The 23993-nt window shown below is 47.5% G+C and overlaps 1 protein-coding gene across 1 annotated transcript in view; it reads right to left on the reverse strand.

Annotated features, from left to right (window-relative positions):
• Positions 1–416: 416 nt before the first annotated feature.
• Positions 417–23993, reverse strand: part of LOC137498562 (mucin-2-like) — a 36356-nt gene continuing 12779 nt past the window's right edge. The window contains exons 11-25 of the mRNA XM_068226353.1: positions 23710–23809; positions 23477–23553; positions 22136–22654; positions 19724–19930; positions 17987–18046; positions 17327–17551; positions 15527–15871; positions 10463–10915; positions 9293–10090; positions 8246–8749; positions 8072–8140; positions 5747–5806; positions 5300–5434; positions 2933–3001; positions 417–488 (exon numbers count right to left, since the gene is read on the reverse strand). Of these exons, the coding sequence (XP_068082454.1) occupies positions 417–488; positions 2933–3001; positions 5300–5434; positions 5747–5806; positions 8072–8140; positions 8246–8749; positions 9293–10090; positions 10463–10915; positions 15527–15871; positions 17327–17551; positions 17987–18046; positions 19724–19930; positions 22136–22654; positions 23477–23553; positions 23710–23809 (3693 nt within the window). The remainder of the gene's footprint in view (positions 489–2932; positions 3002–5299; positions 5435–5746; positions 5807–8071; positions 8141–8245; positions 8750–9292; positions 10091–10462; positions 10916–15526; positions 15872–17326; positions 17552–17986; positions 18047–19723; positions 19931–22135; positions 22655–23476; positions 23554–23709; positions 23810–23993) is intronic.

Consider the following 23993-nt stretch of genomic DNA (forward strand, 5'->3'; position numbering starts at 1 on the left):
TCCTCATAATTTAAGCACTCTTGGATACCAACATACTGTGCTAGGTTTCAATCCAATAGCTTTAAGCATTGAAGAATAACACTGAACATGTTGAACCAACTGTACTATACAGCCAAATTGGAGCATTTGGATAAGTGAATTTCAATTTTGTATAAGTGTGGCTAGAGGGAGCCATGGAAAGGTGAGACAATAATAAAATGTATTGAAAATACTCAAACAGACAGAATGATTCTCCACATGTTGATAAACAGACTTTTTCTCCCCTAAAATCTCAACTCTTAATGAGACAAGTAACTGTTTCTGCTTTTACACATTCCTGTGTAGCAATATCATATCTAGTAGAATTGGGGCAAGTGAGTTGTAACTGATAAAATCCACTTTCTGGATGTGCAGAGCACAAAAAGTAATTAGAACAATTATCTGGATCTGGAAATCTGCCTAACTGCGAACAGTAGAATGCCGTCTGAATTTTCTGCTGCTTCTCTTGGCTGTAAGAATTGCAATCTAAATGTTTAGATGGCATGCAGAAACCTAATACCTCATTAAATCTTGTACCAGTAGGGCAAGAAACTAAAGTGAGGTAATATTCTCTTGAAACTGGATCTAAAGTACAGGCGTAATAACGAGAACAATTGCTTAGTGGATCTACAACTTTCCTGTCCTCTGCACACATAGATGGTACAATTGTAATCGAATTAGTTGCCTTTAAGGCAACTGTCTGCAGGCTACATTCTGACCCGTTACTGGTGGAACATCTGCCCAGCTTTAGATCATACATACTTCCTTCAGGACAAAATAGCTCCATTGAGATAAAACTAGAACCATATTTAATGCATACGACATAATGGGAACAGTTTCCGTCTGGATGAGGAAACTTTCCTGCAGTTGTACAGGAGATTGGTAATGGAGTTGTTGAAATGATTGATACTGGAGAAGTTGTATCATGATCAGAGCAGTCAGAATTTCCAAGCATGGTACATTTTCCAAGCAAAGAATCAAAGAGGCTTCCATTTGGGCACGATAATTCCATGAAAATAAACTCCAAACTGTTTCTAATACAAATGTAAAAGTGAGAACAATTACTGTGTGGATAAGGGAATTTCCCCGCAGAAGTACAAATTATAGGTGAGGTTGTCGAAACTGAACTGCTGGGAAGAAGAGTGCTGGGAGTGACTGAATTACAATTAGATTTATCAGGAGTAGTGCATTTTCCCAGTATGGAATTAAATTCACTCCCATTGGGACATTCTAGTTTCATCACTAGGAAACTAGAACCATACTGAATACATATGTAATACTCGGAGCATTTTCCACTGGGTAATGGGAATTTCCCTGGACCAGAGCAAGATATAGGAGATGAAGTTGTGAAAGTGCTTGTTGTAGTGATTGTACTCAACAGACTAGTACTTTCTGTTCCAGTTGGACTAGAAGTACTGGTGATATCAGTACAGTTTGATATATCAGCATTTGTACACTTTCCCAATGAGGGGCTAAAGTGACTTCCATCTGGGCAAAAGAGTTCAAACATGATAAATCCTGAGCCAGATTGGATACAGATATAAAAATGTGAACAATTACCTCCCGGGAAAGGAAATTTACCACCTGCTAAACACAGTGAAGGAGAAGGAGTAGCAGGAGAAGCAGTAGGACTAAGTGAAGTTGAAGTTAAGCTGCAATTAGCTTTCTCAGGTGTAGTACATTTGTTCAATACAGCACTATATTCACTACCAGCAGGACATACAAATTCTACCATTAAGAAATCCAAACCATATGGGATACATATATAGAAATGAGAACAGTTTCCTCCAGGATAAGCAAACTTCCCAGCAGTACTACACAAGGATGGGAAGCTAGTAGTGGGGGCAGGAGAAGTGGGGAATGTTGTAATAACAGACTGATTACAGTTCGCAAAAGCTGCAGTAGTACATCGGCCCAGAACAGGATCAAAACCACTGGAATCTGGACACAACAAATATAATGAAACAAACCCAGAATTAAACTTGACACATATATAGTAACGTGAACAATTACCATCGGGATCAGGAAATTTACCAGCTGCTGTACACAGTGGGGGTGGTGATGTAACTGAGGTACTCTCTGTAGAATCATCAGTAGTAGTGGTGATAGGAGTGGTACTGGAAGTCTCAGTAGAGGTGATAGGAGTGGTACTGGTTACCTCAGTAGTGGTGATAGGAGTGGTACTGGAAGTCTCAGTAGTGGTGATAGGAGTGGTACTGGAAGTCTCAGTAGTGGTGATAGGAGTGGTACTGGAAGTCTCAGTAGTGCTGATAGGAGTGGTACTGGTTACCTCAGTAGTGGTGATAGGAGTGGTACTGGAAGTCTCAGTAGTGGTGATAGGAGTGGTACTGGTTACCTCAGTAGTGGTGATAGGAGTGGTACTGGTTACCTCAGTAGTGGTGATAGGAGTGGTACTGGTTACCTCAGTAGTGGTGACAGGAGTGGTACTGGAAGTCTCAGTAGTGGTGATAGGAGTGGTACTGGTTACCTCAGTAGTGGTGATAGGAGTGGTACTGGTTACCTCAGTAGTGGTGATAGGAGTGGTACTGGTTACCTCTGTAGTGGTGATAGGAGTGGTACTGGAAGTCTCAGTAGTGGTGATAGGAGTGGTACTGGTTACCTCAGTAGTGGTGATAGGAGTGGTACTGGTTACCTCAGTGGTGATAGGAGTGGTACTGGTTACCTCAGTAGTGCTGATAGGAGTGGTACTGGTTACCTCAGTAGTGGTGATAGGAGTGGTACTGGAAGTCTCAGTAGTGGTGATAGGAGTGGTACTGGTTACTTCTGTAGTGGTGATAGGAGTGGTACTGGAAGTCTCAGTAGTGGTGATAGGAGTGGTACTGGTTACCTCAGTAGTGGTGATAGGAGTGGTACTGGTTACCTCAGTAGTGGTGATAGGAGTGGTACTGGTTACCTCACTAGTGGTGATAGGAGTGGTACTGGTTACCTCAGTAGTGGTGATAGGAGTGGTACTGGTTACCTCAGTAGTGGTGATAGGAGTGGTACTGGTTACCTCAGTAGTGGTGATAGGAGTGGTACTGGTTACCTCAGTAGTGGTGATAGGAGTGGTACTGGTTACCTCAGTAGTGGTGATAGGAGTGGTACTGGTTACCTCAGTAGTGGTGATAGGAGTGGTACTGGTTACCTCAGTAGTGGTGATAGGAGTGGTACTGGAAGTCTCAGTAGTGCTGATAGGAGTGGTACTGGAAGTCTCAGTAGTGGTGATAGGAGAGGTAATGGTTACCTCAGTAGTGGTGATAGGAGTGGTACTGGTTACCTCAGTAGTGGTGATAGGAGTGGTACTGGTTACCTCTGTAGTGGTGATAGGAGTGGTACTGGAAGTCTCAGTAGTGGTGATAGGAGTGGTACTGGTTACCTCAGTAGCGGTGATAGGAGTGGTACTGGAAGTCTCAGTAGTGGTGATAGGAGTGGTACTGGTTACCTCAGTAGTGGTGATAGGAGTGGTACTGGAAGTCTCAGTAGTGGTGATAGGAGTGGTACTGGAAGTCTCAGTAGTGCTGATGGGAGTGGTACTGGAAGTCTCAGTAGTGCTGATAGGAGTGGTACTGGTTACCTCAGTAGTGGTGATAGGAGTGGTACTGGAAGTCAAAGTAGTGGTGATAGGAGTGGTACTGGTTACCTCAGTAGTGGTGATAGGAGTGGTACTGGAAGTCTCAGTAGTGGTGATAGGAGTGGTACTGGTTACCTCAGTAGTGGTGATAGGAGTGGTACTGGAAGTCTCAGTAGTGCTGATAGGAGTGGTACTGGAAGTCTCAGTAGTGCTGATAGGAGTGGTACTGGTTACCTCAGTAGTGGTGATAGGAGTGGTACTGGTTACCTCAGTAGTGGTGATAGGAGTGGTACTGGTTACCTCTGTAGTGGTGATAGGAGTGGTACTGGTTACCTCAGTAGTGGTGATAGGAGTAGTACTGGTTACCTCAGTAGTGGTGATAGGAGTGGTACTGGTTACCTCTGTAGTGGTGATAGGAGTGGTACTGGTTATCTCAGTAGTGGTGATAGGAGTGGTACTGGTTACCTCAGTAGTGGTGATAGGAGTGGTACTGGAAGTCTCAGTAGTGGTGATAGGAGTGGTACTGGTTACCTCAGTAGTGGTGATAGGAGTGGTACTGGTTACCTCAGTAGTGGTGATAGGAGTGGTACTGGTTACCTCAGTAGTGGTGACAGGAGTGGTACTGGAAGTCTCAGTAGTGGTGATAGGACTGGTACTGGTTACCTCAGTAGTGGTGATAGGAGTGGTACTGGAAGTCTCAGTAGTGGTGATAGGAGTGGTACTGGTTACTTCAGTAGTGGTGATAGGAGTGGTACTGGTTACCTCAGTAGTGGTGATAGGAGTGGTACTGGTTACCTCAGTAGTGGTGATAGGAGTGGTACTGGTTACCTCTGTAGTGGTGATAGGAGTGGTACTGGAAGTCTCAGTAGTGGTGATAGGAGTGGTACTGGTTACCTCAGTAGTGGTGATAGGAGTGGTACTGGTTACCTCAGTAGTGGTGATAGGAGTGGTACTGGTTACCTCAGTAGTGCTGATAGGAGTGGTACTGGTTACCTCAGTAGTGGTGATAGGAGTGGTACTGGAAGTCTCAGTAGTGGTGATAGGAGTGGTACTGGTTACCTCTGTAGTGGTGATAGGAGTGGTACTGGAAGTCTCAGTAGTGGTGATAGGAGTGGTACTGGTTACCTCAGTAGTGGTGATAGGAGTGGTACTGGTTACCTCAGTAGTGGTGATAGGAGTGGTACTGGTTACCTCAGTAGTGGTGATAGGAGTGGTACTGGTTACCTCAGTAGTGGTGATAGGAATGGTACTGGAAGTCTCAGTAGTGGTGATAGGAGTGGTACTGGTTACCTCAGTAGTGGTGATAGGAGTGGTACTGGTTACCTCAGTAGTGGTGATAGGAGTGGTACTGGAAGTCTCAGTAGTGGTGATAGGAGTGGTACTGGTTACCTCAGTAGTGGTGATAGGAGTGGTACTGGATGTCTCAGTAGTGGTGATAGGAGTGGTACTGGTTACCTCTGTAGTGGTGATAGGAGTGGTACTGGAAGTCTCAGTAGTGGTGATAGGAGTGGTACTGGTTACCTCAGTAGCGGTGATAGGAGTGGTACTGGAAGTCTCAGTAGTGGTGACAGGAGTGGTACTGGTTACCTCAGTAGTGGTGATAGGAGTGGTACTGGAAGTCTCAGTAGTGGTGATAGGAGTGGTACTGGAAGTCTCAGTAGTGCTGATGGGAGTGGTACTGGAAGTCTCAGTAGTGCTGATAGGAGTGGTACTGGTTACCTCAGTAGTGGTGATAGGAGTGGTACTGGAAGTCAAAGTAGTGGTGATAGGAGTGGTACTGGTTACCTCAGTAGTGGTGATAGGAGTGGTACTGGAAGTCTCAGTAGTGGTGATAGGAGTGGTACTGGTTACCTCAGTAGTGGTGATAGGAGTGGTACTGGAAGTCTCAGTAGTGCTGATAGGAGTGGTACTGGAAGTCTCAGTAGTGCTGATAGGAGTGGTACTGGTTACCTCAGTAGTGGTGATAGGAGTGGTACTGGTTACCTCAGTAGTGGTGATAGGAGTGGTACTGGTTACCTCAGTAGTGGTGATAGGAGTGGTACTGGTTACCTCTGTAGTGGTGATAGGAGTGGTACTGGTTACCTCAGTAGTGGTGATAGGAGTGGTACTGGTTACCTCTGTAGTGGTGATAGGAGTGGTACTGGTTACCTCAGTAGTGGTGATAGGAGTGGTACTGGTTACCTCAGTAGTGGTGATAGGAGTGGTACTGGAAGTCTCAGTAGTGGTGATAGGAGTGGTACTGGTTACCTCAGTAGTGGTGATAGGAGTGGTACTGGAAGTCTCAGTAGTGGTGATAGGAGTGGTACTGGTTACCTCAGTAGTGGTGATAGGAGTGGTACTGGAAGTCTCAGTAGTGGTGATAGGAGTAGTACTGGTTACCTCAGTAGTGGTGATAGGAGTGGTACTGGAAGTCTCAGTAGCGGTGATAGGAGTGGTACTGGTTACCTCAGTAGTGGTGATAGGAGTGGTACTGGAAGTCTCAGTAGTGGTGATAGGAGCGGTACTGGTAACCTCAGTAGTGGTGATAGGAGTGGTACTGGAAGTCTCAGTAGTGGTGATAGGAGTGGTACTGGTTACCTCAGTAGTGGTGATAGGAGTGGTACTGGTTACATCAGTAGTGGTGATAGGAGTGGTACTGGTTACCTCAGTAGTGGTGATAGGAGTGGTACTGGTTACCTCAGTAGTGGTGATAGGAGTGGTACTGGTTACCTCAGTAGTGGTGATAGGAGTGGTACTGGAAGTCTCAGTAGTGGTGATAGGAGTGGTACTGGTTACCTCAGTAGTGGTGATAGGAGTGGTACTGGTTACCTCAGTAGTGGTGATAGGAGTGGTACTGGAAACCTCAGTAGCGGTGATAGGAGTGGTACTGGTTACATCAGTAGTGGTGATAGGAGTGGCACTGGTTACCTCTGTAGTGGTGATAGGAGTGGTACTGGTTACCTCAGTAGTGGTGATAGGAGTGGTACTGGTTACCTCAGTAGTGGTGATAGGAGTGGTACTGGAAGTCTCAGTAGTGGTGATAGGAGTGGTACTGGTTACCTCAGTAGTGGTGATAGGAGTGGTACTGGAAGTCTCAGTAGTGGTGATAGGAGTGGTACTGGTTACCTCAGTAGTGGTGATAGGAGTGGTACTGGAAGTCTCAGTAGTGGTGATAGGAGTAGTACTGGTTACCTCAGTAGTGGTGATAGGAGTGGTACTGGAAGTCTCAGTAGCGGTGATAGGAGTGGTACTGGTTACCTCAGTAGTGGTGATAGGAGTGGTACTGGAAGTCTCAGTAGTGGTGATAGGAGCGGTACTGGTAACCTCAGTAGTGGTGATAGGAGTGGTACTGGAAGTCTCAGTAGTGGTGATAGGAGTGGTACTGGTTACCTCAGTAGTGGTGATAGGAGTGGTACTGGTTACATCAGTAGTGGTGATAGGACTGGTACTGGTTACCTCAGTAGTGGTGATAGGAGTGGTACTGGTTACCTCAGTAGTGGTGATAGGAGTGGTACTGGTTACCTCAGTAGTGGTGATAGGAGTGGTACTGGAAGTCTCAGTAGTGGTGATAGGAGTGGTACTGGTTACCTCAGTAGTGGTGATAGGAGTGGTACTGGTTACCTCAGTAGTGGTGATAGGAGTGGTACTGGAAACCTCAGTAGCGGTGATAGGAGTGGTACTGGTTACATCAGTAGTGGTGATAGGAGTGGTACTGGTTACCTCAGTAGTGGTGATAGGAGTGGTACTGGTTACCTCAGTAGTGGTGATAGGAGTGGTACTGGTTACCTCAGTAGTGGTGATAGGAGTGGTACTGGTTACCTCAGTAGTGGTGATAGGAGTGGTACTGGAAGTCTCAGTAGTGGTGATAGGAGTGGTACTGGTTACCTCAGTAGTGGTGATAGGAGTGGTACTGGTTACCTCAGTAGTGGTGATAGGAGTGGTACTGGTTACCTCAGTAGTGGTGATAGGAGTGGTACTGGTTACCTCAGTAGTGGTGATAGGAGTGGTACTGGTTACCTCAGTAGTGGTGATAGGAGTGGTACTGGAAGTCTCAGTAGTGCTGATAGGAGTGGTACTGGAAGTCTCAGTAGTGGTGATAGGAGAGGTACTGGTTACCTCAGTAGTGGTGATAGGAGTGGTACTGGTTACCTCAGTAGTGGTGATAGGAGTGGTACTGGTTACCTCTGTAGTGGTGATAGGAGTGGTACTGGAAGTCTCAGTAGTGGTGATAGGAGTGGTACTGGTTACCTCAGTAGCGGTGATAAGAGTGGTACTGGAAGTCTCAGTAGTGGTGATAGGAGTGGTACTGGTTACCTCAGTAGTGGTGATAGGAGTGGTACTGGAAGTCTCAGTAGTGGTGATAGGAGTGGTACTGGAAGTCTCAGTAGTGCTGATGGGAGTGGTACTGGAAGTCTCAGTAGTGCTGATAGGAGTGGTACTGGTTACCTCAGTAGTGGTGATAGGAGTGGTACTGGAAGTCAAAGTAGTGGTGATAGGAGTGGTACTGGTTACCTCAGTAGTGGTGATAGGAGTGGTACTGGAAGTCTCAGTAGTGGTGATAGGAGTGGTACTGGTTACCTCAGTAGTGGTGATAGGAGTGGTACTGGAAGTCTCAGTAGTGCTGATAGGAGTGGTACTGGAAGTCTCAGTAGTGCTGATAGGAGTGGTACGGGTTACCTCAGTAGTGGTGATAGGAGTGGTACTGGTTACCTCAGTAGTGGTGATAGGAGTGCTACTGGTTACCTCTGTAGTGGTGATAGGAGTGGTACTGGTTACCTCAGTAGTGGTGATAGGAGTAGTACTGGTTACCTCAGTAGTGGTGATAGGAGTGGTACTGGTTACCTCTGTAGTGGTGATAGGAGTGGTACTGGTTACCTCAGTAGTGGTGATAGGAGTGGTACTGGTTACCTCAGTAGTGGTGATAGGAGTGGTACTGGAAGTCTCAGTAGTGGTGATAGGAGTGGTACTGGTTACCTCAGTAGTGGTGATAGGAGTGGTACTGGTTACCTCAGTAGTGGTGATAGGAGTGGTACTGGTTACCTCAGTAGTGGTGACAGGAGTGGTACTGGAAGTCTCAGTAGTGGTGATAGGACTGGTACTGGTTACCTCAGTAGTGGTGATAGGAGTGGTACTGGAAGTCTCAGTAGTGGTGATAGGAGTGGTACGGGTTACCTCAGTAGTGGTGATAGGAGTGGTACTGGTTACCTCAGTAGTGGTGATAGGAGTGGTACTGGTTACCTCAGTAGTGGTGATAGGAGTGGTACTGGTTACCTCTGTAGTGGTGATAGGAGTGGTACTGGAAGTCTCAGTAGTGGTGATAGGAGTGGTACTGGTTACCTCAGTAGTGGTGATAGGAGTGGTACTGGTTACCTCAGTGGTGATAGGAGTGGTACTGGTTACCTCAGTAGTGCTGATAGGAGTGGTACTGGTTACCTCAGTAGTGGTGATAGGAGTGGTACTGGAAGTCTCAGTAGTGGTGATAGGAGTGGTACTGGTTACTTCTGTAGTGGTGATAGGAGTGGTACTGCAAGTCTCAGTAGTGGTGATAGGAGTGGTACTGGTTACCTCAGTAGTGGTGATAGGAGTGGTACTGGTTACCTCAGTAGTGGTGATAGGAGTGGTACTGGTTACCTCACTAGTGGTGATAGGAGTGGTACTGGTTACCTCAGTAGTGGTGATAGGAGTGGTACTGGTTACCTCAGTAGTGGTGATAGGAGTGGTACTGGTTACCTCAGTAGTGGTGATAGGAGTGGTACTGGTTACCTCAGTAGTGGTGATAGGAGTGGTACTGGTTACCTCAGTAGTGGTGATAGGAGTGGTACTGGTTACCTCAGTAGTGGTGATAGGAGTGGTACTGGTTACCTCAGTAGTGGTGATAGGAGTGGTACTGGTTACCTCAGTAGTGGTGATAGGAGTGGTACTGGTTACCTCAGTAGTGGTGATAGGAGTGGTACTGGAAGTCTCAGTAGTGCTGATAGGAGTGGTACTGGAAGTCTCAGTAGTGGTGATAGGAGTGGTACTGGTTACCTCAGTAGTGGTGATAGGAGTGGTACTGGATGTCTCAGTAGTGGTGATAGGAGTGGTACTGGTTACCTCTCTAGTGGTGATAGGAGTGGTACTGGAAGTCTCAGTAGTGGTGATAGGAGTGGTACTGGTTACCTCAGTAGCGGTGATAGGAGTGGTACTGGAAGCCTCAGTAGTGGTGATAGGAGTGGTACTGGTTACCTCAGTAGTGGTGATAGGAGTGGTACTGGAAGTCTCAGTAGTGGTGATAGGAGTGGTACTGGAAGTCTCAGTAGTGCTGATGGGAGTGGTACTGGAAGTCTCAGTAGTGCTGATAGGAGTGGTACTGGTTACCTCAGTAGTAGTGATAGGAGTGGTACTGGAAGTCAAAGTAGTGGTGATAGGAGTGGTACTGGTTACCTCAGTAGTGGTGATAGGAGTGGTACTGGAAGTCTCAGTAGTGGTGATAGGAGTGGTACTGGTTACCTCAGTAGTGGTGATAGGAGTGGTACTGGAAGTCTCAGTAGTGCTGATAGGAGTGGTACTGGTTACCTCAGTAGTGGTGATAGGAGTGGTACTGGTTACCTCAGTAGTGGTGATAGGAGTGGTACTGGTTACCTCAGTAGTGGTGATAGGAGTGGTACTGGTTACCTCTGTAGTGATGATAGGAGTGGTACTGGTTACCTCTGTAGTGATGATAGGAGTGGTACTGGTTACCTCAGTAGTGGTGATAGGAGTGGTACTGGTTACCTCAGTAGTGGTGATAGGAGTGGTACTGGTTACCTCTGTAGTGGTGATAGGAGTGGTACTGGTTACCTCAGTAGTGGTGATAGGAGTGGTACTGGTTACCTCAGTAGTGGTGATAGGAGTGGTACTGGAAGTCTCAGTAGTGGTGATAGGAGTGGTACTGGTTACCTCAGTAGTGGTGATAGGAGTGGTACTGGAAGTCTCAGTAGTGGTGATAGGAGTGGTACTGGTTACCTCAGTAGTGGTGATAGGAGTGGTACTGGAAGTCTCAGTAGTGGTGATAGGAGTAGTACTGGTTACCTCAGTAGTGGTGATAGGAGTGGTACTGGAAGTCTCAGTAGTGGTGATAGGAGTGGTACTGGTTACCTCAGTAGTGGTGATAGGAGTGGTACTGGAAGTCTCAGTAGTGGTGATAGGAGCGGTACTGGTAACCTCAGTAGTGGTGATAGGAGTGGTACTGGAAGTCTCAGTAGTGGTGATAGGAGTGGTACTGGTAACCTCAGTAGCGGTGATAGGAGTGGTACCGGTTACCTCAGTAGTGGTGATAGGAGTGGTACTGGATGTCTCAGTAGTGGTGATAGGAGTGGTACTGGAAGTCTCAGTAGTGGTGATAGGAGTGGTACTGGTTACCTCAGTAGTGGTGATAGGAGTGGTACTGGAAGTCTCAGTAGTGGTGATAGGAGTGGTACTGGTAACCTCAGTAGTGGTGATAGGAGTGGAACTGGTTACCTCAGTAGTGGTGATAGGAGTGGTACTGGTTACCTCAGTAGTGGTGACAGGAGTGGTACTGGAAGTCTCAGTAGTGCTGATAGGAGTGGTACTGGGAGTCTCAGTAGTGGTGATAGGAGTGGTACTGGTTACCTCAGTAGTGGTGATAGGAGTGGTACTGGAAGTCTCAGTAGTGGTGATAGGAGCGGTACTGGTAACCTCAGTAGTGGTGATAGGAGTGGTACTGGTTACCTCAGTAGTGGTGATAGGCGTGGTACTGGTTACCTCAGTAGTGGTGATAGGAGTGGTACTGGTTACCTCAGGAGTGCCGATAGGAGTGGTACTGGAAGTCTCAGTAGTGCTGATAGGAGTGGTACTGGTTACCTCAGTAGTGGTGATAGGAGTGGTACTGGAAATCTCAGTAGTGGTGATAGGCGTGGTACTGGTTACCTCAGTAGTGGTGATAGGAGTGGTACTGGTTACCACAGGAGTGCCGATAGGAGTGGTACTGGAAGTCTCAGTAGTGCTGATAGGAGTGGTACTGGTTACCTCAGTAGTGGTGATAGGAGTGGTGTTGGTTACCTCAGTAGTGGTGATAGGAGTGGTACTGGAAGTCTCAGTAGTGGTGATAGGAGTGGTACTGGTTACCTCAGTAGTGGTGATAGGAGTGGTACTGGAAGTCTCAGTAGTGGTGATAGGAGTGGTACTGGAAGTCTCAGTAGTGGTGATAGGAGTGGTACTGGTTACCTCAGTAGTGGTGATAGGAGTGGTACTGGTTACCTCAGTAGTGGTGATAGGAGTGGTACTGGTTACCTCAGTAGTGGTGATAGGAGTGGTACTGGTTACCTCAGTAGTGGTGATAGGAGTGGTACTGGTTACCTCAGTAGTGGTGATAGGAGTGCTACTGCTTACCTCAGTAGTGGTGATAGGAGTGGTACTGGAAGTCTCAGTAGTGCTGATAGGAGTAGTACTGGTTACTTCAGTAGTGGTGATAGGAGTAGTACTGGTTACCTCAGTAGTGGTGATAGGAGTGGTACTGGTTACCTCAGTAGTGGTGATAGGAGTAGTACTGGTTACCTCAGTAGTGGTGATAGGAAAGGTACTGGTTACCTCAGTAGTGGTGATAGGAGTGGTACTGGAAGTCTCAGTAGTGGTGATAGGAGTGGTACTGGTTACCTCAGTAGTGGTGATAGGAGTGCTACTGCTTACCTCAGTAGTGGTGATAGGAGTAGTACTGGTTACCTCAGTAGTGGTGATAGGAGTGCTACTGCTTACCTCAGTAGTGGTGATAGGAGTGGTACTGGAAGTCTCAGTAGTGGTGATAGGAGTGGTACTGGTTACCTCAGTAGTGGTGATAGGAAAGGTACTGGTTACCTCAGTAGTGGTGATAGTAGTGGTACTGGAAGTCTCAGTAGTGGTGATAGGAGTAGTACTGGTTACCTCAGTAGTGGTGATAGGAGTGGTACTGGTTACCTCAGTAGTGGTGATAGGAGTGGTACTGGTTACCACAGTAGTGGTGATAGGAGTGGTACTGGTTACCTCAGTAGTGGTGATAGGAGTGGTACTGGAAGTCTCAGTAGTGGTGATAGGAGTAGTACTGGTTACCTCAGTAGTGGTGATAGGAGTGGTACTGGTTACCTCAGTAGTGGTGATAGGAGTGGTACTGGTTACCTCAGTAGTGGTGATAGGAGTGGTACTGGTTACCTCAGTAGTGGTGATAGGAGTGGTACTGGTTACCTCAGTAGTGGTGATAGGAGTGGTACTGGAAGTCTCAGTAGTGGTGATAGGAGTAGTACTGGTTACCTCAGTAGTGGTGACAGGAGTGGTACTGGTTACCTCAGTAGTGGTGATAGGAGTGGTACTGGTTACCTCAGTAGTGGTGATAGGAGTGGTACTGGTTACCTCAGTAGTGGTGATAGCAGTGGTACTGGAAGTCTCAGTAGTGCTGATAGGAGTGGTACTGGAAGTCTCAGTAGTGCTGATAGGAGTGGTACTGGTTACCACAGTAGTGGTGATAGGAGTGGTACTGGTTACCTCAGTAGTGGTGATAGGAGTGGTACTGGTTACCTCAGTAGTGGTGATAGGAGTGGTACTGGTGACCTCAGTAGTGGTGATAGGAGTGGTACTGGTTACCACAGTAGTGGTGATAGGAGTGGTACTGGTTACCACAGTAGTGTTGATAGGAGTGGTACTGGTTACCTCAGTAGTGGTGATAGGAGTGGTACTGGAAGTCTCAGTAGTGGTGATAGGAGTGGTACTGGTTACCTCAGTAGTGGTGATAGGTGTGGTACTGGTTACCTCAGTAGTGGTGATAGGAGTGGTATTGGAAGTCTCAGTAGTGCTGATAGGAGTGGTACTGGAAGTCTCAGTAGTGCTGATAGGAGTTGTACTGGTTACGTCAGTAGTGGTGATAGGAGTATTACTGGAAGTCTCAGTAGTGGTGATAGGAGTTGTACTGGTTACCTCAGTAGTGGTGATAGAAGTGGTACTGGTTACCTCAGTAGTGGTGATAGGAGTGGTACTGGTAACCTCAGTAGTGGTGATAGGAGTGGTACTGGTAACCTCAGTAGTGGTGATAGAGGTGGTACTGGTTACCTCAGTAGTGGTGATAGGAGTGGTACTGGTTACCTCAGTAGTGGTGATAGGAGTGGTACTGGTAACCTCAATAGTGGTGATAGGAGCGGTACTGGAAGTCTCAGTAGTGGTGATAGGAGTGGTACTGGTTACCTCAGTAGTGGTGATAGGAGTGGTACTGGAAGTCTCAGTAGTGGTGATAGGAGTGGTACTGGAAGTCTCAGTAGTGGTGATAGGAGTGGTACTGGTTACCTCAGTAGTGGTGATAGGAGTGGTACTGGTTACCTCAGTAGTGGTGATAGGAGCGGTACTGGAAGTCTCAGTAGTGGTGATAGGAGTGGTACTGGAAGTCTCAGTAGTGCTGATAGGAGTGGTACTGGAAGTCTCAGTAGTGGTGATAGGAGTGGTACTGGTGACCTCAGTAGTGGTGATAGGAGTGGTACTGGTTACCACAGTAGTGGTGATAGGAGTGGTACTGGTTACCTCAGTAGTGGTGATAGGAGTGGTACTGGAAGTCTCAGTAGTGGTGATAGGAGTGGTACTGGTTAACTCAGTAGTGGTGATAGGAGTGGTACTGTTTACCTCAGTAGTGGTGATAGGAGTGGTACTGGTAACCTCAGTAGTGGTGATAGGAGTGGTACTGGTTAACTCAGTAGTGCTGATAGGAGTGGTACTGGAAGTCTCAGTAGTGGTGATAGGAGTGGTACTGGTTACCTCAGTAGTGGTGATAGGAGTGGTACTGGTTACCTCAGTAGTGGTGATAGGAGTGGTACTGGTGACCTCAGTGGTGGTGATAGGAGTGGTACTGGTTACCACAGTAGTGGTGATAGGAGTGGTACTGGTTACCTCAGTAGTGGTGATAGGAGTGGTACTGGAAGTCTCAGTAGTGGTGATAGGAGTGGTACTGGTTAACTCAGTAGTGGTGATAGGAGTGGTACTGTTTACCTCAGTAGTGGTGATAGGAGTGGTACTGGTAACCTCAGTAGTGGTGATAGGAGTGGTACTGGTTACCTCAGTAGTGGTGATAGGAGTGGTATTGGAAGTCTCAGTAGTGGTGATAGGAGTGGTACTGGTTACCTCAGTAGTGGTGATAGGAGTGGTACTGGAAGTCACAGTAGTGGTGATAGGAGTGGTACTGGAAGTCTCAGTAGTGGTGATAGGAGTGGTACTGGTTACCTCAGTAGTGGTGATAGGAGTGGTACTGGAAGTCTCAGTAGTGGTGATAGGAGTAGTACTGGAAATCTCAGTAGTGGTGATAGTAGTGGTACTGGTTACCTCAGTAGTGGTGATAGGAGTGGTACTGGTTACCTCAGTAGTGGTGACAGGAGTGGTACTGGAAATCTCAGTAGTGCTGATAGGAGTGGTACTGGAAGTCTCAGTAGTGGTGATAGGAGTGGTACTGGTTACCTCAGTAGTGGTGATAGGAGTGGTACTGGAAGTCTCAGTAGTGGTGATAGGAGCGGTACTGGTAACCTCAGTAGTGGTGATAGGAGTGGTACTGGAAGTCTCAGTAGTGGTGATAGGAGTGGTACTGGTAACCTCAGTAGTGGTGATAGGAGTGGTACTGGTTACCTCAGTAGTGGTGATAGGAGTGGTACTGGATGTCTCAGTAGTGGTGATAGGAGTGGTACTGGAAGTCTCAGTAGTGGTGATAGGAGTGGTACTGGTAACCTCAGTAGTGGTGATAGGAGTGGTACTGGTTACCTCAGTAGTGGTGATAGGAGTGGTACTGGAAGTCTCAGTAGTGGTGATAGGAGTGGTACTGGTTACCTCAGTAGTGGTTACAGGAGTGGTACTGGAAGTCTCAGTAGTGCTGATAGGAGTGGTACTGGAAGTCTCAGTAGTGGTGATAGGAGTGGTACTGGAAGTCCCAGTAGTGGTGATAGGAGTGGTACTGGAAGTCTCAGTAGTGGTGATAGGAGTGGTACTGGAAGTCTCAGTAGTGGTGATACTCGTGGTACTGGTTACCTCAGTAGTGGTGATTGGAGTGGTACTGGTTACCTCAGGAGTGCCGATAGGAGTGGTACTGGAAGTCTCAGTAGTGCTGATAGGAGTGGTACTGGTTACCTCAGTAGTGGTGACAGGAGTGGTACTGGAAGTCTCAGTAGTGCTGATAGGAGTGGTACTGGAAGTCTCAGTAGTGGTGATAGGAGTGGTACTGGAAGTCCCAGTAGTGGTGATAGGAGTGGTACTGGAAGTCTCAGTAGTTGTGATAGGAGTGGTACTGGAAGTCTCAGTAGTGGTGATACTCGTGGTACTGGTTACCTCAGTAGTGGTGATAGGAGTGGTATTGGTTACCTCAGTAGTGGTGATAGGAGTGGTACTGGAAGTCTCAGTAGTGGTGATAGGAGTGGTACTGGTTACCTCAGTAGTGGTGATAGGAGTGGTACTGGAAGTATCAGTAGTGGTGATAGGAGTGGTACTGGTTACCTCAGTAGTGGTGATAAGAGTGGTAATGGAAGTCTCAGTAGTGCTGATAGGAGTGGTACTGGAAGTCTCAGTAGTGCTGATAGGAGTTGTACTGGTTACGTCAGTAGTGGTGATAGGAGTATTACTGGAAGTCTCAGTAGTGGTGATAGGAGTTGTACTGGTTACCTCAGTAGTGGTGATAGAAGTGGTACTGGTTACCTCAGTAGTGGTGATAGGAGTGGTACTGGTAACCTCAGTAGTGGTGATAGGAGTGGTACTGGTAACCTCAGTAGTGGTGATAGGGGTGGTACTGGTTACCTCAGTAGTGGTGATAGGAGTGGTACTGGTTACCTCAGTAGTGGTGATAGGAGTGGTACTGGTAACCTCAGTAGTGGTGATAGGAGTGGTACTGGAAGTCTCAGTAGTGGTGATAGGAGTGGTACTGGTAACCTCAGTAGTGGTGATAGGAGTGGTACTGGTTACCTCAGTAGTGGTGATAGGAGTGGTACTGGTTACCTCAGTAGTGGTGATAGGAGTGGTACTGGTTACCTCAGTAGTGGTGATAGGAGTGGTACTGGAAATCTCAGTAGTGGTGATAGGAGTGGTACTGGAAGTCTCAGTAGTGGTGATAGGAGTAGTACTGGTTACCTCAGTAGTGGTGATAGGAGTGGTACTGGAAATCTCAGTAGTGGTGATAGGAGTGGTACTGGTTACCTCAGTAGTGGTGATAGGAGTGGTACTGGAAGTCTCAGTAGTGGTGATAGGAGTGGTACTGGAAGTCTCAGTAGTAGTGATAGGAGTGGTACTGGTTACCTCAGTAGTGGTGATAGGAGTGGTACTGGAAGTCTCAGTAGTGGTGATAGGAGTGGTACTGGAAGTCTCAGTAGTGGTGATAGGAGTGGTACTGGAAGTCTCAGTGGTGGTGATAGGAGTGGTACTGGAAGTCTCAGTAGTGCTGATAGGAGTGGTACTTGAATTCTCAGTAGTGGTGATAGGAGTGGTACTGGAAGTCTCAGTAGTTGTGATAGGAGTGGTACTGGTTACCTCAGTAGTGGTGATAGGAGTGGTACTGGAAGTCTCAGTAGTGGTGATAGGAGTGGTACTGGAAGTCTCAGTAGTGGTGATAGGAGTGGTACTGGTTACCTCAGTAGTGGTGACAGGAGTGGTACTGGTTACCTCAGTAGTGGTGATAGGAGTGGTACTGGAAGTCTCAGTAGTAGTGATAGGAGTGGTACTGGTTACCTCAGTAGTGGTGACAGGAGTGGTACTGGAAGTCTCAGTAGTGCTGATAGGAGTGGTACTGGTTACTTCAGTAGTGGTGATAGGAGTGGTACTGGTTACCTCAGTAGTGGTGATAGGAGTGGTACTGGAAGTCTCAGTAGTGCTGATAGGAGTGGTACTGGTTACCTCACTAGTGGTGATAGGAGTGGTACTGGAAGTCTCAGTAGTGGTGATAGGAGTGGTACCGGTTACCTCAGTAGTGGTGATAGGAGTGGTACTGGAAGTCTCAGTAGTGGTGATAGGAGTGGTACTGGTTACCTCAGTAGTGGTGATAGGAGTGGTACTGGAAGTCTCAGTAGTGGTGATAGGAGTGGTACTGGTTACCTCAGTAGTGGTGATAGGAGTGGTACTGGAAGTCTCAGTAGTGCTGATAGGAGTGGAACTGGTTACGTCAGTAGTGGTGATAGGAGTATTACTGGAAGTCTCAGTAGTGGTGATAGGAGTGGTACTGGTTACCTCAGTAGTGGTGACAGGAGTGGTACTTGAAGTCTCAGTAGTGCTGATAGGAGTGGTACTGGTTACCTCAGTAGTGGTGATAGGAGTGGTACTGGAAGTCTTAGTAGTGGTGATAGGAGTGGTACTGGTTACCTCAGTAGTGGTGATAGGAGTGGTACTGGAAGTCTCAGTAGTGGTGATAGGAGTGGTACTGGTTACCTCAGTAGTGGTGACAGGAGTGGTACTGGAAGTCTCAGTAGTGGTGATAGGAGTGGTACTGGTTACCTCAGTAGTGGTGATAGGAGTGGTACTGGAAGTCTCAGTAGTGGTGATAGGAGTGGTACTGGTTACCTCAGTAGTGGTGACAGGAGTGGTACTGGAAGTCTCAGTAGTGCTGATAGGAGTGGTACTGGTTACCTCAGTAGTGATGATAGGAGTGGTACTGGAAGTCTCAGTAGTGGTGATAGGAGTGGTACTGGTAACCTCAGTAGTGGTGATAGGAGTGGTACTGGAAGTCTCAGTAGTGGTGATAGGCGTGGTACTGGTTACCTCAGTAGTGGTGATAGGAGTGGTACTGGTTACCTCAGTAGTGCTGATAGGAGTGGTACTGGTTACCTCAGTAGTGGTGATAGGAGTGGTACTGGTTACCTCAGTAGTGGTGATAGGAGTGGTACTGGTTACCTCAGTAGTGGTGATAGGAGTGGTACTGGTTACCTCAGTAGTGGTGATAGGAGTGGTACTGGTTACCTCAGTAGTGGTGATAGGAGTGGTACTGGAAGTCTCAGTAGTGGTGATAGGAGTGGTACTGGATGTCTCAGTAGTGCTGATAGGAGTGGTACTGGAAGTCTCAGTAGTGCTGATAGGAGTGGTAATGGAAGTCTCAGTAGTGGTGATAGGAGTGGTACTGGTAACCTCAGTAGTGGTGATAGGAGTGGTACTTGTTGCCTCAGTAGTGGTGATAGGAGTGGTACTGGAAGTCTCAGTAGTTCTGATAGGAGTGGTAATGGAAGTCTCAGTAGTGCTGATAGGAGTGGTATTGGAAGTCTCAGTAGTGCTGATAGGAGTGGTACTGGAAGTCTCAGTAGTGGTGATAGGAGTGGTACTGGAAGTCTCAGTAGTGTAGATAGGAGTGGTACTGGAAGTCTCAGTAGTGGTGATAGGAGTGGTACTGGAAGTCTCAGTAGTGGTGATAGGAGTGGTACTGGAAGTATCAGTAGTGGTGATAGGAGTGGTACTGGTTACCTCAGTAGTGGTGATAAGAGTGGTACTGGAAGTCTCAGTAGTGCTGATAGGAGTGGTACTGGAAGTCTCAGTAGTGCTGATAGGAGTGGTACTGGTTACGTCAGTAGTGGTGATAGGAGTATTACTGGAAGTCTCAGTAGTGGTGATAGGAGTTGTACTGGTTACCTCAGTAGTGGTGATAGAAGTGGTACTGGTTACCTCAGTAGTGGTGATGGGAGTGGTACTGGTAACCTCAGTAGTGGTGATAGGAGTGGTACTGGTAACCTCAGTAGTGGTGATAGGGGTGGTACTGGTTACCTCAGTAGTGGTGATAGGAGTGGTACTGGTTACCTCAGTAGTGGTGATAGGAGTGGTACTGGTAACCTCAGTAGTGGTGATAGGAGTGGTACTGGAAGTCTCAGTAGTGGTGATAGGAGTGGTACTGGTAACCTCAGTAGTGGTGATAGGAATGGTACTGGTTACCTCAGTTGTGGTGATAGGAGTGGTACTGGTTACCTCAGTAGTGGTGATAGGAGTGGTACTGGTTACCTCAGTAGTGGTGATAGGAGTGGTACTGGAAATCTCAGTAGTGGTGATAGGAGTGGTACTGGAAGTCTCAGTAGTGGTGATAGGAGTAGTACTGGTTACCTCAGTAGTGGTGATAGGAGTGGTACTGGAAATCTCAGTAGTGGTGATAGGAGTGGTACTGGTTACCTCAGTAGTGGTGATAGGAGTGGTACTGGAAGTCTCAGTAGTGGTGATAGGAGTGGTACTGGAAGTCTCAGTAGTGGTGATAGGAGTGGTACTGGAAGTCTCAGTAGTAGTGATAGGAGTGGTACTGGTTACCTCAGTAGTGGTGATAGGAGTGGTACTGGAAGTCTCAGTAGTGGTGATAGGAGTGGTACTGGAAGTCTCAGTAGTGGTGATAGGAGTGGTACTGGAAGTCTCAGTGGTGGTGATAGGAGTGGTACTGGAAGTCTCAGTAGTGCTGATAGGAGTGGTACTGGAAGTCTCAGTAGTGGTGATAGGAGTGGTACTGGAAGTCTCAGTAGTGGTGATAGGAGTGGTACTGGTTACCTCAGTCGTGGTGATAGGAGTGGTACTGGAAGTCTCAGTAGTGGTGATAGGAGTGGTACTGGAAGTCTCAGTAGTGGTGATAGGAGTGGTACTGGTTACCTCAGTAGTGGTGACAGGAGTGGTACTGGTTACCTCAGTAGTGGTGATAGGAGTGGTACTGGAAGTCTCAGTAGTAGTGATAGGAGTGGTACTGGTTACCTCAGTAGTGGTGACAGGAGTGGTACTGGAAGTCTCAGTAGTGCTGATAGGAGTGGTACTGGTTACTTCAGTAGTGGTGATAGGAGTGGTACTGGTTACCTCAGTAGTGGTGATAGGAGTGGTACTGGAAGTCTCAGTAGTGCTGATAGGAGTGGTACTGGTTACCTCAGTAGTGGTGATAGGAGTGGTACTGGAAGTCTCAGTAGTGGTGATAGGAGTGGTACTGGTTACCTCAGTAGTGGTGATAGGAGTGGTACTGGAAGTCTCAGAAGTGGTGATAGGAGTGGTACTGGTTACCTCAGTAGTGGTGATAGGAGTGGTACTGGAAGTCTCAGTAGTGCTGATAGGAGTGATACTGGTTACGTCAGTAGTGGTGATAGGACTATTACTGGAAGTCTCAGTAGTGGTGATAGGAGTGGTACTGGTTACCTCAGTAGTGGTGACAGGAGTGGTACTGGAAGTCTCAGTAGTGCTGATAGGAGTGGTACTGGTTACCTCAGTAGTGGTGATAGGAGTGGTACTGGAAGTCTTAGTAGTGGTGATAGGAGAGGTACTGGTTACCTCAGTAGTGGTGATAGGAGTGGTACTGGAAGTCTCAGTAGTGGTGATAGGAGTGGTACTGCTTACCTCAGAAGTGGTGATAGGAGTGGTACTGGTTACCTCAGTAGTGGGGATAGGAGTGGTACTGGTTACCTCAGTAGTGGTGATAGGAGTGGTACTGGTTACCTCAGTAGTGGTGATAGGAGTGGTACTGGTTACCTCAGTAGTGGTGATAGGAGTGGTACTGGAAGTCTCAGTAGTGGTGATAGGAGTGGTACTGGTTACCTCAGTAGTGGTGATAGGAGTGGTACTGGTTACCTCAGTAGTGGTGATAGGAGTGGTACTGGAAACCTCAGTAGCGGTGATAGGAGTGGTACTGGTTACATCAGTAGTGGTGATAGGAGTGGTACTGGTTACCTCAGTAGTGGTGATAGGAGTGGTACTGGTTACCTCAGTAGTGGTGATAGGAGTGGTACTGGTTACCTCAGTAGTGGTGATAGGAGTGGTACTGGTTACCTCAGTAGTGGTGATAGGAGTGGTACTGGAAGTCTCAGTAGTGGTGATAGGAGTGGTACTGGTTACCTCAGTAGTGGTGATAGGAGTGGTACTGGTTACCTCAGTAGTGGTGATAGGAGTGGTACTGGTTACCTCAGTAGTGGTGATAGGAGTGGTACTGGTTACCTCAGTAGTGGTGATAGGAGTGGTACTGGTTACCTCAGTAGTGGTGATAGGAGTGGTACTGGAAGTCTCAGTAGTGCTGATAGGAGTGGTACTGGAAGTCTCAGTAGTGGTGATAGGAGAGGTACTGGTTACCTCAGTAGTGGTGATAGGAGTGGTACTGGTTACCTCAGTAGTGGTGATAGGAGTGGTACTGGTTACCTCTGTAGTGGTGATAGGAGTGGTACTGGAAGTCTCAGTAGTGGTGATAGGAGTGGTACTGGTTACCTCAGTAGCGGTGATAAGAGTGGTACTGGAAGTCTCAGTAGTGGTGATAGGAGTGGTACTGGTTACCTCAGTAGTGGTGATAGGAGTGGTACTGGAAGTCTCAGTAGTGGTGATAGGAGTGGTACTGGAAGTCTCAGTAGTGCTGATGGGAGTGGTACTGGAAGTCTCAGTAGTGCTGATAGGAGTGGTACTGGTTACCTCAGTAGTGGTGATAGGAGTGGTACTGGAAGTCAAAGTAGTGGTGATAGGAGTGGTACTGGTTACCTCAGTAGTGGTGATAGGAGTGGTACTGGAAGTCTCAGTAGTGGTGATAGGAGTGGTACTGGTTACCTCAGTAGTGGTGATAGGAGTGGTACTGGAAGTCTCAGTAGTGCTGATAGGAGTGGTACTGGAAGTCTCAGTAGTGCTGATAGGAGTGGTACGGGTTACCTCAGTAGTGGTGATAGGAGTGGTACTGGTTACCTCAGTAGTGGTGATAGGAGTGCTACTGGTTACCTCTGTAGTGGTGATAGGAGTGGTACTGGTTACCTCAGTAGTGGTGATAGGAGTAGTACTGGTTACCTCAGTAGTGGTGATAGGAGTGGTACTGGTTACCTCTGTAGTGGTGATAGGAGTGGTACTGGTTACCTCAGTAGTGGTGATAGGAGTGGTACTGGTTACCTCAGTAGTGGTGATAGGAGTGGTACTGGAAGTCTCAGTAGTGGTGATAGGAGTGGTACTGGTTACCTCAGTAGTGGTGATAGGAGTGGTACTGGTTACCTCAGTAGTGGTGATAGGAGTGGTACTGGTTACCTCAGTAGTGGTGACAGGAGTGGTACTGGAAGTCTCAGTAGTGGTGATAGGACTGGTACTGGTTACCTCAGTAGTGGTGATAGGAGTGGTACTGGAAGTCTCAGTAGTGGTGATAGGAGTGGTACGGGTTACCTCAGTAGTGGTGATAGGAGTGGTACTGGTTACCTCAGTAGTGGTGATAGGAGTGGTACTGGTTACCTCAGTAGTGGTGATAGGAGTGGTACTGGTTACCTCTGTAGTGGTGATAGGAGTGGTACTGGAAGTCTCAGTAGTGGTGATAGGAGTGGTACTGGTTACCTCAGTAGTGGTGATAGGAGTGGTACTGGTTACCTCAGTGGTGATAGGAGTGGTACTGGTTACCTCAGTAGTGCTGATAGGAGTGGTACTGGTTACCTCAGTAGTGGTGATAGGAGTGGTACTGGAAGTCTCAGTAGTGGTGATAGGAGTGGTACTGGTTACTTCTGTAGTGGTGATAGGAGTGGTACTGCAAGTCTCAGTAGTGGTGATAGGAGTGGTACTGGTTACCTCAGTAGTGGTGATAGGAGTGGTACTGGTTACCTCAGTAGTGGTGATAGGAGTGGTACTGGTTACCTCACTAGTGGTGATAGGAGTGGTACTGGTTACCTCAGTAGTGGTGATAGGAGTGGTACTGGTTACCTCAGTAGTGGTGATAGGAGTGGTACTGGTTACCTCAGTAGTGGTGATAGGAGTGGTACTGGTTACCTCAGTAGTGGTGATAGGAGTGGTACTGGTTACCTCAGTAGTGGTGATAGGAGTGGTACTGGTTACCTCAGTAGTGGTGATAGGAGTGGTACTGGTTACCTCAGTAGTGGTGATAGGAGTGGTACTGGTTACCTCAGTAGTGGTGATAGGAGTGGTACTGGTTACCTCAGTAGTGGTGATAGGAGTGGTACTGGAAGTCTCAGTAGTGCTGATAGGAGTGGTACTGGAAGTCTCAGTAGTGGTGATAGGAGTGGTACTGGTTACCTCAGTAGTGGTGATAGGAGTGGTACTGGATGTCTCAGTAGTGGTGATAGGAGTGGTACTGGTTACCTCTCTAGTGGTGATAGGAGTGGTACTGGAAGTCTCAGTAGTGGTGATAGGAGTGGTACTGGTTACCTCAGTAGCGGTGATAGGAGTGGTACTGGAAGCCTCAGTAGTGGTGATAGGAGTGGTACTGGTTACCTCAGTAGTGGTGATAGGAGTGGTACTGGAAGTCTCAGTAGTGGTGATAGGAGTGGTACTGGAAGTCTCAGTAGTGCTGATGGGAGTGGTACTGGAAGTCTCAGTAGTGCTGATAGGAGTGGTACTGGTTACCTCAGTAGTAGTGATAGGAGTGGTACTGGAAGTCAAAGTAGTGGTGATAGGAGTGGTACTGGTTACCTCAGTAGTGGTGATAGGAGTGGTACTGGAAGTCTCAGTAGTGGTGATAGGAGTGGTACTGGTTACCTCAGTAGTGGTGATAGGAGTGGTACTGGAAGTCTCAGTAGTGCTG

The sequence above is a fragment of the Anabrus simplex genome, chromosome 1, assembly GCF_040414725.1.
Source record: "Anabrus simplex isolate iqAnaSimp1 chromosome 1, ASM4041472v1, whole genome shotgun sequence".
Lineage (NCBI taxonomy): Eukaryota > Metazoa > Arthropoda > Insecta > Orthoptera > Tettigoniidae > Anabrus > Anabrus simplex.